The 12824-nt window shown below is 48.1% G+C and overlaps 1 protein-coding gene across 1 annotated transcript; it reads left to right on the forward strand.

The window, feature by feature from the left end:
• The first annotated feature begins 9693 nt into the window (after positions 1–9693).
• On the forward strand, positions 9694–12326 carry LOC145401309 (uncharacterized). The gene is made up of 2 exons (XM_080273636.1): positions 9694–11135; positions 11204–12326. Exons 1-2 carry the CDS (start codon positions 9694–9696, stop codon positions 12324–12326), a joined length of 2565 nt encoding a protein of 854 aa, XP_080129762.1.
• The last annotated feature ends 498 nt before the right edge of the window (positions 12327–12824 follow it).

Here is a 12824-nt window from a genome sequence, read left to right on the forward strand (position 1 = left end):
AATACACACTCCCTCTTTCGCTCTCTCATTCTCACCTACTCCTGCACATATACCCCATCCATACTCCCATTCTCTCACACTCTCACCTCTCCATTTAGTTTCCGTTAACCCACATACATCCACTTTTGCACCCTCAAGTACCTGAACAATCTCTCTTTCACCTCATCATTTGCACCCCTTACATTCCAAGTCGTCATCCGTATCGTGTCCTTTGTTCGGTCCTTAGTCATCACCTTTTGGTCAGTCCTGGTCTGAGGCTTCTTGCTCGTATTTTTAGTTAGTTGTTTTCCGCGGAGGGGCACTAATCCTTCGCCAACCCCCTTCTTATCACGTAGGGAACACGTGTGGTTGGGTCTAAGGTTACCACCCAGTGTTGTAAATGCTTTCCTGGTTTACACTATTGAAATTAGTGAGATAAATTCCTTCCAGGAGCGAGAGTCATTGTCAGCCTAAACCAGCCAAATATTATAACTGTATTTTGTCTTAGCTGGTGTCACATATTTCTTTTGCTGAAATAATTACTGAGTTTTGACCACATCCTCTCCACGGATTTTTTGTGATATACGAAATAAGCCATGTTACTGAAATGTGAATACATGGAATATACTCTTCACCTTTTTTTACAGTATGGTAGTCATTATTCTCTACTTCAGGTACTATTTGATTCTGTCTAGTTCCACTAAGGCTTTTTCGTTCGTTCGTTCGTTTTTGAAGGCTCCAACATGCTTGCATGTGTCGGCCTTGGTCACCTAATGGCGGCTCTCCATGCTGCACGATCTACTGCAGCCTTCCTGTTCAGTCCCTTAACCCTGAGGTCACACTTAATGGCCTCGTCCCACGTCTTTCTCGGTCTACCCCTCGCAACCCCACATCCATTATTAACACTTCTCACCTTCTGCACCCAATTATCATCCCCCATCCTCTCCACATGACCAAACCATCTCAATCTACCTCTCCTCATCACAACACCAATACATTGCAGTCTCATCTTACCTCTCAACTCTTCCATGATAAACTCAGCCTGGCCTTGCACGCAGGGAGGCACTACACATTCACCTAATCATTGTCATATCTGTACGTCTCAGCCTGCGAATATCCTCTTCGTTTACTGCTCAGTCTCACTACCATACAGCATCACACTCCTAACACATGCTGCATACAAAGATCCCTTAACACGTAGGGAGAGTCCTCTCAGCGTCAGGAGAGGCAACAGCTGCCTGAACTTCTTTCAACCACTTCTCACCCTAGCCACAGAGCTAGATCCAGCCCCACCTCCAGCACATAACATATCTCTCAAATAACAAAACTCTTCCACACACTCAAGAGACTCACCAGCAAGTTCAATTCTTTCACACCTGACAATCTCCACCTGCTCTCCTGGACACGCCGTGCACATAAAATCAGCATCATCTCATAGTCTACCTCTGACACCATTACATCTCTTGTGCACCCTTTTATCACAAACACTGCACAAGATGGAATTACTTCCCACGCCCTTGTGGCAAACTGCACATGGCCACTCCCCCTCGTCTTTGACAGTACCGTCACCAACCCTAGATATCATCACTTTTGTTTTATCTGCATTTACCCTTAAGCCCTTGTGCCCCATACCATATCTCCACTTCCTAAATCTTTCCTCTGCCTCCCTTTCATTCTCTACAATCAACACCAAATCATCAGCATTCAACATCTCCACTGGAGATCCGTTTCTGAAGTCACGGGAGGGCTTCAAGTACCATGATAAACAACATGGGACTGAAAACTGACCCATGATGCACATCAACATTCACGGAAAACTCATCACTCAAATCTACATTCACTCTTACCAGGGTGCGAGCACCCACATACATGGCCATAACCACCCTAACCAGCCACTCCTCCAAGCCAAGATTTCTCATTGCCCACTTCACCACCTCTCTAGGGACTCTGTCAAAGGCCTTTTCTAAATCAACAAAAACAAAATACAGATCCCTTTTCTTCCCAATAAATTTTTTCTGAAACTGTCGAACAATGAATATGGCATCAGTGGTCCCCCTGCCTGGCATGAGCCCAAACTGCATCTCATCAATATTCACTCTTTCTCTAATCATACCTTCTAGAACTCTCAATTACCTTCATTATCTGACCTAAAAGCTTTATACCTCGATAATTTCCTCTTTCCAGGGCATCACCCTTCCCATTGTACACATTTATAATTACACTCTTCAACCAATCATCTGGGACAATACATTCATATTTTATCATATTTATTAGGTCAGTGACTGACCTCACCAATATATCTCTTGAGGCCTTCAACATTTCGGCAGTCAACCCAGACACAGCCTGCTGCCTTCCCCACCTGCATCCTGTCTATTGCCTCACTCACAGTAGCAACGTCAATGAAAGGCCAAGGGCCAAACAATGGATCTGCTGGCTCCAAACCTTCCCTGTCCCTGTCAAACTCCTCATTCAACAACCGGCTATAGTGCTCTCTCCATGCATCTTTAATATCCCCACTGTTCACCACTACCCTTCCTTCATCATTCTTCACACACAGCTCACCTATAATATCCCAATTATCCCTCTTCACTTGACCTGCCACCCTAAATATCATATTTTTCCTTTCCCAATGATTTGGGTTATCAAGTAAAAGTCTCTGTGACTCAGACTTCGCCCTGTATACCTCTCTTCTAGCTCTATGCCTGGCAGCCAAGTATTCCTCCTTGTTACCACCCTTCTTCCATTCCCGGAAAAGCCTTCTTTTCTCCTTAACTGCAGCTTCTACACCCTCATCCTACCACCAAGTTACTTTATGTCTTGGTGGACCTCTTGTCCAACCCCATATTACATCAGTAACTCTCAAGAGGTTGTTCTTGAGGGCTCTGTACTGTTCATTAACCCCTCTGTCTACGGCCCCCTGTTCAGCCACCACTCACCTCATCTCGCTATAGAAGGCATCCCTTACTACTTGGCTTTCCAGCTTCCATATTTTCCTCCTAGGTACGTTATCTTCTTCTTCATCACTCGTTCTTTAAGCACCATATCACAAATCAATAGTTTGTGCTGCTGCACCCACTCCTCGCTTCCTATAATTTTAACATCCCTCACTAACCTCCTATCAGCCCTCCTAACCAGAAAATAATCTGACTGCTATTTCCCCCAGACTAGTACGTAATTAACCTACTCTCTCTTTTCCTAAAATGTGTGTTGCACACAATCATGTTCGTTGCCTCCCCAAACTCGAGTATCCTTTCCCCTTCCGCATTCCTTATACCATACACACATCCCCCATGTACTCCTTCATAACCTTGAGCTGCTTCACCTGCATGACCATTTAAGTCCCTTCCCAAAACCACTATCTCATCATCCCCCCATACCGCCTACTACATGTATTAAGTCATTCCAAAATCTATCCTTCTCTGCCTCATCCAAGCCTGCCTGTGAGCATATACCGATATAATTGCAGTCATCCTTCCACCGAACAAAATTTTCACTACCAATATCCTATCGCTTACTTTCTTAACATTCATAACATATTCCACCCATTTCTCTGCAACCAACACCCCCACACCCCCATATGCGTCTGTCCTCCCCTGCCAAAACAACTTATAGTAGCAACCCTTCCCAACAATTTTTCTGGCTGATCCACCCCTGTACCGGACTTCCTGCAGACATGACACATCCACCCACCTCCTACTGAATGCCTCAACGACTTCCCCTGCTCTTCCCCTTAAACTTCCCACATTCCATATATGGTCTTTTTATTTAGTTCTTTACTTATATTTTTATATATGGTGGAAGGTGGTGGTGACTCATCCACTCACTTGGTGTAGTGCTGCCTACTTCTTCCTGCACCTTTATCATTTTTATTTCTGTGTCTGCCTTCCTCTCTTCCTATTTCTCCCATCTTTCCTGTCACTTTATTTACTCTTCTTTCCTTTTCAGGTGGTTTTACACTGAGTGACAAGCCTAATGGTTTCGTGTCCGGAAACCATTTACAGCGCTAAGTGGTAACCATAAATTATAACCAACCTATACGTGTTCCCCACGTGTCAACAAGTAGGTTGGCGGAGGGTTGGTGCCCCTCCCCGTATAACTACTAAATGTCAAATGGCCATCCCATAGCCTACTGGATAATGGTGTCTTTGCTACAGATACAGTAGATAAAAGTTTAGCTACATACAGTATTGCAATTCACGCTCCATGCACCATCAGCTGAGAGACCGAGAACATGACAGGGCTGCCAGGATAAAAAGTGTCCACATCATGCAGTCTACACGTCACAGCCTGGACCTGACTCTACCGAAAATAAGTATTGAGTTTTGTTCTTAGCGGGAGTTAAAGAAAATAACACAAAAGGCTCCCTCTTCACCCACCTTTCCCTCCAATTACTGGTTATAAACGCAGATATGAATCACACACACACACACACACACACACACACACACACACACACACACACACACACAACGCGCCTGAAGAAAAACAAAAGAAAAAAAAAACAAGATATCCAACTTGGGGGGAACTGTTCGTCCAAGCTAAAGTTACTGCTCAAAGAAAATAAACTCTCGAGAATTTTACACACATGAAGATGGCTGTCTGTCTGTCTCTCTCTCTCTCAAGTTGCCTCGGAGTTTAAGCCCCCCTCCCCGTCTTGAGCACCCCGGGGGCTAGATTCCCAGTTCTTGCAACTTCCCACTGCTTCATGAACTAATGCTTCACTCAATCCTAATACCAACACAAATTCACACTCCTAATACATGCACTAACCGATACCCCTAATATATGCACTAATCCACAATTATAGTACATACACTAATCCACACTCCTAATACATACACTAATCCACACTCCTAATACATACACTAATCCACACTCCTAATACATACACTAATCCACACTCCTAATACATGCACTAATACATACCCCTAATATATGCACTAATCCACAATTATAATACATACACTAATCCACACTCCTAATACATACACTAATCCATTTTCCTAATACATGCACTAATCCACACTCCTAATACATGCACTAATCCATACCCCTAATATATACACTAATTCACACCCCTAATATATACACAAATCCACACTCCTAATACATACACTAGTCCACACTCCTAATACATACACTAATCCACTCTCCTAGTACACACACTAATCCACACTCCTAATATACCGGTATACACTATTCAACTTTAACTAACACGGCATAAAATAATCCTTGTACTAATCCCTCCTGTGCTAATCCATATCAGATTATCTACTGTCTACTAATCCTTCATGTAGCCATATAGAAAACAAAATAAAAGATGTTGCATTTCACTAACATGTATCAAGGCAACCAGTCAAAAAATAATAATAATAAAAAAAAAAAAAAAAAACTGTGCCTCTGTTACAACAGTGTTTAGCATATATACGAGAGTTGCATCTATATATATTACGACCGGATTATTTCTTGAAAATCTATTAAAACTACTGTCCACTGCACTTTGTCCAATAATACCAAGTTCGCCGCCACTGCCTGTCTGATGCTGTTTTGTCTGACACACTCGGTTACGTAGTGTGGTTACTTAGGCAGCCTGTGTATTACCTCCTCCTTACCTGTTTATTTATTCATATGACAGGTTAGCCTAACCCATCTCGTATTTAACTTAGTATAAAACTGAAAAGCTAAATGGAACACACGAGAGAATATCAAGGTGGATGAACAGTTTCTTATTCTTATACATATGGCACGATGACGTTCTCGTGTAAAACTGCCAATATCAAAAAGCTAAAAACACAGGAGAGAATAATAAGATGGAAAAAAAAAAAAAAATCATGTGCCACGTAAAACTCAAGTAAAAAACTATGCCAATATTAAAAAGCTAACAAATAACACACACACACACACACACACACACACACACACACACACAAAGCTAATAATAAGGCATAAGAACCATCATGTATGGCTGAGGAAAATGTGCTAAAGAGCCCCTTAACCCCACGTGAACACTGCCTTCGGAACAACGCGTTTTAGAGCACCTGTATAATAAAACACATTTCGTACGTGTGCAGTACAAGGTTAGGATAGGATAAGGTTTTTCCCCTTCAACTTTCTCTTATTACGGAAATTTAAGTGGCAATTACTAACCCTCTCATGGCCGGAAATGCTCGAGTACTTTATTCCATCTTACGCCAGACGATGTTATTAAGAACTTGAGACGCTTTAACTCAATTTAGACTTATCGAACAAGACGTTAATATAACCTTAATTAACGCATTCAGTACGACAGGTTTTTCCTACACTGAATGAAATTGTCTGGAAGTAAGCAAGAATAAGCTGAGAAGAGTCTTGTCATTTTTTGTTTATTCCTGCAAGTAGCTGTCAATCTTATTGGCACGGAAGAGTTCCTGGTAAAGAGGAAACTTAGGAAAGCTGTATGTAACCCCTCCAGTCCATCCCATAGTTAATATAACCTTCCGAATTACAAGACAAAAATTAATACAAAGACATCGATAAGAAATCCTTAAAGTGAATAAGGCAGTTTGACGGTAGCAATAAGATGACAAAAAAGAAGCCACCGTACTGAACATGTTATAACTTTGTCCATTAAGCCTTTTTTGCTGTCATTATTGACTCATCATCTGCATGCTGATGGAGAGGGTGGAGGTGGCGGTGCTTGTTTGTTTACCCCGAGACTGTTACTACTTGTCTGTTACAGTTGTTTTTTCATCTTGAAGTGTTTTTTAAACTGGCTTATATATATACTAAACAGATAATTAGGCAGAAAGATATATGGACAGATATAGATCGATAGACCGTTCTACACATATCATACTATATACATACTGTAAGCTATACATACACACCCAGTTTATACTCGTACATATAATTCTCCCCCCCCTCTCTCTCTCTCTCTCACTCACAAACATACAAGACGTAAAACGTGCTCATCCTACGGTACATACCATTTCCTTCCTCCCACACATCTCACAAATCCAGGTTTACTGTCCGCTACTCCCTAAATCCAGCACCTGCCTCCATCTCGTAATCGGCGAGAATCCACTCGTCACTCCCTGCCTAGACACCGTCTGATGCAGAGCTCTGTTTTCTCACTGGCGCTGGACTCACTCTGATTTACTAGTGGCGAATTTTAGCCGTTTTTCTCAGCTTTTGCCAGTTTAGAGACTTAGTGTCTGGCACTGAGAAAGAATTTCTGGACGTTTTCCAGGCTTTCCTGGGACTCTGTCTTTGCCTGTGTGTATTTTTTTTTTTCCCCTGCCGTTAGTGTCCCTCACTGTAGTACGACGTCGAACCCTGAAGGGATGCCGTTAGGGCACTTCCATGAAGGGAGGCCTTTAGGGCCTGGTTATAGGAGGCAGTGAGGGCGGCTCTGCTAGTTTAGGGAATACCCGAAAGGGGCAGTGGCGGGGTCTCCTACGTTGCCCTTTGGAGGGCGGGGAGCATAGGTTGCCCGTCACTGTAGGGACCTTGGCCACTTTTGCTGTTTATTGTTTGTGGTGTTTGAGTGTTTGTGTGTGTGAAGTGTGTGTGTGTGTGTGTGTGTGTGTGTGTGTGTGTGTGTGTGTGTGTGTGTGTGTGTGTGTGTGTGTGTGTGTTGTCTGAGTTTTTCGCCTGCGTGCTGTGGGCAGCATGAAGGGATCTTGCATCCCTAGGCCCCAGGGGCATTCCCACCTTCCACTCCCTCAGTCAAGACCCTCCAACCTGTCTCCTGCTACAGGCACGAAGCAGGAGCGCCATCCTCCTGACGCCAGCTCCCACTCGTCAGCTCACGAGGTTCCTTGCACTGACACCTCCCTTCCCAAGCCTAAAGGAGTGGTACCTCGCTCGCATGGTGCCTCAACCCGTTCCGCTAAGGCAGCTCGCCTACATGAGGCTATGGAGGAGGTCGCACCTGCTCCACCCTCTCTCTCTTCCACCAAGGGCACTTCAGCTTCCTTACGTGCGGCTGCCAGCCCTGCTCCACGGCAAGGCACCTCCGTGATCCGAGCCCTCGGTCCTCAGCCTCGTGCTCCCACCTGCGCCCCCTCTCACGAGCCCAGGCCAGCTAGGTCTGCTCGTGTTCCCAAGCAGCTGGAGGTCCTGTCTGAAGCTCCTGCTGCTACTCAGATCTCCCCCTCTCCTGATCCTGCTCTTCATGATGACGAGGGTTTCACCCCCGTGGCTCGCAAGGGATCGAGGCGTGGTTGGCAGGGAAACGGCCCTACTCCGCCAGTACGTACTGGGGCTCCTCTCAGGGCTCCCCCTGCTGCTCGTCCCTCCATGTCAGTAGCTGTGCATCCGCCGCCCCGCTCTTCATTCCCAGCTTTCTGTGCGCCTGTCCAGGATGGGCACGCAACGAGTTATGACGCCGTGGCTGCACTAGAGCGTCACCTGCCAGGACTACGCTGCTCCAACCTGATAGGACGGGATGGGAGCTCGGTGTTGGTGCCAAAGGACGAGGGAACTTACGACCTCTTGAGAGCAGCTATGCAGGACGAGGCCTCCCCTGCCAAGCTAGTCGAGCTGACGCCTGGGCAACAGTCAACGAAGGCCGTCGTCATGGGTTATCCCTTGAGAATGCCTGTGGAAATGCTGCTCCAACACCCCCAGGTCGAAGAGGTGCCCTGCTGCAAGAGAACGCGGACCAGGGAGGAGACTCGACAGGTCTTCGTCACCCTTCGGGGTCCTATGATCCCGGTGATCGACTTGGGGAACTGGGGACAATACCATCTTCGCCTCTTCACCCCAGAGCCACTCCGCTGCTACAGGTGTCAGCGATATGGGCACCACCGTGCCACTTGCAACCGAGCTGTCGTCTGTGGGATGTGCAGCGGCCCGCACGAAACGGAGAGGTGCTTGGCCAAATTCAAGGCCAAGGAGGCTGTCTTGACCCGCTACAGAAAACTGCTCGGGCAAACACCACGCATGGCACCCCAGCTGCCCCACCAGAGTGGCACTTGTCAATCGCGGGCGAGAACGTCAGGTTGCTTGGGTGAGGGAGCAGCAGGCGATCAGCACCCAACCGGCACTTCCTGGGACTTTCATTTGGGGACAGCAACGTCGCCCAATAGCATCTGCTCCTCCAATACTACAGGAAGCGGACTTCCCACCCCTCCAACCAGCTCTCAATCGTCACACGTCTACTGCCGAGGTTCACCACCCTCCTCCATCCCTAGTCCAGCAGTCGGTATTGGGGTTCACTCCACCCACGCCCCACAACACAGGCTCTCCTCCCCTCGTCTTCACCAGGGACGAATTGTGAATGCTGGAGACCAAAATAGCAACAAGCCTGGCGCAGTTGCTGGGGATGGTTCTAGGCAAGCCTTTGGATACGGCTGCATTGGTGCAGGCTGTAGAAGCCATCATTGACAGGGTGGTGGAGGCAAAACAACAGCCACACCCCTCTACCCTGGCACCCCTTCTTTTGTCTCCCACACAGATAACCGCGGCAGAGCCGCCACCCAGCCAGCTTCCTCAGCCTTGTCCTCGCACTTTGGTCACCACTCATCCGGGGCTCACCCCAGTCTTGGGGACGATTGAAGAGGAGCGCAGGGCCCTCGGCCTCCAACTAGATCAAGCTCAGTTTCCCCATTGCCAGACTCCGCTGCCAGCCTCCGAGTCCTACAGTGGAACTGCTTAGGGGCACGGAGTAAGCTTGCCCACCTTCAGGAGGTTGCTGCTAAGGAGCATGTACACGTCTTCCTGCTTCAGGAGATGCTCCTTCCCCACAGCTCCACTTTTCGACTCAAAGGCTTCAAGGGCTATTTTCTCCCCTGGATCCGAGGTACTACACGAAGGTGTGCTATCCTTGTGCAGGAACACATCCCCTGCTATGAGTACGACCCTCCTATCCACTGCGGCGAGGGCGTCGAGGTGCAGGGTGTCGTCCTGCAACTCGTCTCAACCTCTCTGATTATCTTCAATATCTATAAGAATCCGGGAGGGACCCTAGACTTGGGGGAGATTATGGCTCATGCTGCAGCTGAGTCCACCTTTATTGGGGGAGATTTCAACGCTCACCATCCCGTCCTCTTCTCGCCCATCCCATCGAATGAAGCGGGTCGCCACGTAGCCATGACCCTAGAAGAAATTGCCGGAGTTTCACTTTTAAATGATCTGTGCGAGCCTACCCATGTCAGCGGCGGTAGGCTTGACCTCTTCTTCGTCTCCTCTCCTCTTGCCAGTATGTCCAGGTGGTCCCTGCACTCCTTCCTCACCACCAACCATTTCGCTCTGGTGACGGAACTCCTGGCAGCCCCATTTCCACCACCCCCGCCACCTCCACCCCACTGGGATCTCCGCCGGGCACGCTGGCCTCAGTATACCAAGGCTGTTGAGGCCGCCTTACTTACTGTCATTCCCCAGTCTACTCTCGACGATTATGCCGACCATCTCGCCCACACCCTTCATGGTGCTGCTGGCGCCAATATTCCTTTGATGAAGGGCCAGTCTGTCCACATCAAGGGTCACTGGTACTTCGATGAAAGGGTGCGAGAACTAAATCACAGACTTAACTCAGCCCGTAAGACTTTCCATCGACGGCCCTCCTCACCAACAAGGAACTACCTGGCTGCAGTGGCACGACATGTTCTACAAGAAAAACATCGCATCTGGGAGAAAGCTTGGACAAAATGGTGCCAGTCTCTAGACTCCCACTCCACCCTCAAAGAAATGTGGGCTCGTATTAAGTATGTGTCCAGTTCTTGGCTGCCCAAACCTCCATCCCACCCTGATCCAGCTGGCGAGGCCAAACGTCTTGCAGCCCTCTTTGCTGCATGCACAGCCACTACTGTACTACCACAGGCTGTCAGGGACTTGCAAGAGCGCCTAGCAGGCCCCCGGAGGGAAGCTATTGAGGCTGCCTGCTCCCGCGCTGACGTCGCTGACCACCTGTTCACCGGTGGTGAATTCAACAAGGCACTTAGTCACAGGCGAGATACAGCCGCAGGAAGTGATGGTGCGGTTTACGCTTTCCTGGATCATGCTGGCCCGAGTGGAAAGGTCGCTAACCTTGATTTACTCAACCGTTCGTGGGTGAAAGGTCATCTCCCGAGATCGTGGAAAACAGCCATCATTCACCCCATACCCAAACCCCATGACCCAACCAACATGAGGCCAATTTCCCTTCTCAGCTGCATAGCCAAGACCATGGAAAGGTTTGTGCTTTCTCGTCTCGCTTGGAGATTAGGCCCTCTCCATCCACATGTTTCTGCCTATCTCCCAGGCAGAAGCACATCGCATTGTCTTGCTTCCTTTCTTGGCGCGCCGAGACACGGTCGCGGTATGGCTGTTTTCCTCAATCTCGAGAAGGCCTTGAAATAGCTAACCCTGTTGCAGTCCTAGCAGCCCTTGTGGCTAAGGGGGTGGGGGGAAGACTCCTGTCATGGGTGAGGGATTTCTTTCATGGCCAGTCAGATCACGTCCGCTTCCAGGGTCATCTTTCTGCCTTGTATTCACACGAAAATGGAACTCCTCAGGGCAGTGTACTGAGCCCACTTCTATTTAATGTGCTCGTTGAGGGCCTTCTCAGCATCAACTATGGCCGTGGTGTCACCCTGCTTTGCTATGCGGACGACCTGGCACTTGTGTTTTCACATAGGGACTGCTTTGCCCAGGCACCGGCCGCCCTCTCCCTCTTTTATGACAATTGCTGTGACCTTGGGTTCAAAGTCAATCTTGAGAAATCCAAATATCTGCCTTTTGGTTTACATCCACCTGACCGTCCTCTCCTTTTTGGGGGTCATCACCTAGGTCTGGTTTACCATCATCAGTACCTAGATGTCTGGTTTGATAGCAGGTTGCCATTTGGTCACCATGTCCGCTACTTATGGGAACGTGCTGCCACCCGCACCTCCGCCCTCAGAGCCCCGTGTAGTCGCTCTCTAAGGGCCTCATTTCGAGTCCTCAGAACATTTTACGTGCATGTCATTCGCTCAATAGTGGACTACAGTGCACTTTGCTTAACTGGCATCTCTGGAAAGCTCAGCAGTTCTCTTGAGGTCATTCAGAACACTGCTCTATGCGTCATGCTCGGTGCACCCCCATGGACTTCTCTTGTCAACCTCAGGGCTGAGAGTGGCTTCCCGTCCATTAAGTACCGAATATGGGCACGTAACACGGTTGTCATTGCCCAATTCTGCCAGCATCAACCTCACCTTACTGTGTCTGCATTACTTGAGCGTACTCTCAGTCGACCCCCAAATCCACAATCTGAAGGGGACTGGATTCTTACTGCTGCCGGCATCATTCAGGGCCTAGATGCAAGTGACAACGTCATAGGTCATCTTGATTTGCCCTTTCCTGGGTATTCCCCTGCACCTCCTTGGCTACCTTCAGCTTTCACATGAATTCTACCCTTGTCAGGGACACCCAGGTCCTCATTTCCCACTTTACTATGCCAGGATGGTCTCAGTCGTGTGGCAGCTCTACACACACCAGACTCTGCCATTTATTATACTGACGGGTTGGTTGGTGCTGATGGGCTTGCAGGTCCTGCGATGATCTGTGGCTCCCATGTCGAGGCTTGGCGTATATCATCTGGGGTTTCACCATACCAGACTGAGTTGGTGGCCATACTCGGTGCACTCAGACATGCTGATCGACACCTCTCTCGGCGTGTCGTGATCCACACAGACTCCCTCTCCTCCCTCCATGGCCTCATGGCACACCGCTTCTGTGACAATGTCCATCTGTTAACGAGCATCATGGCTGTGGCTGATTCTATTACTAGAAGAGGTGGTGAAATATTTCTTCATTGGCTCCCTGGACATGTTGGCATTGCAGGGAACGAACATGCTGATCTTGTGCTCGTGATGCCTTCTCTCTTCCTGAGGTTACATTCCCCT

Source organism: Coenobita brevimanus, chromosome 55 (genome assembly GCF_032717465.1).
Source record: "Coenobita brevimanus isolate Jiangsu-jjx chromosome 55, ASM3271746v2, whole genome shotgun sequence".
Taxonomy (NCBI): domain Eukaryota; kingdom Metazoa; phylum Arthropoda; class Malacostraca; order Decapoda; family Coenobitidae; genus Coenobita; species Coenobita brevimanus.

What these genes read in the sequence shown, in the direction of transcription:
- LOC145401309 (XM_080273636.1), top strand. Translation starts at nt 9,694, where the DNA reads ATGCTCCTTCCCCACAGCTCCACTTTTCGACTCAAAGGCTTCAAGGGC. An exon ending in ATAGCCAAGACCATGGAAAG is followed by an intron (nt 11,136 to 11,203) that starts GTTTGTGCTTTC and finishes CCTATCTCCCAG; the next exon opens with GCAGAAGCACATCGCATTGT.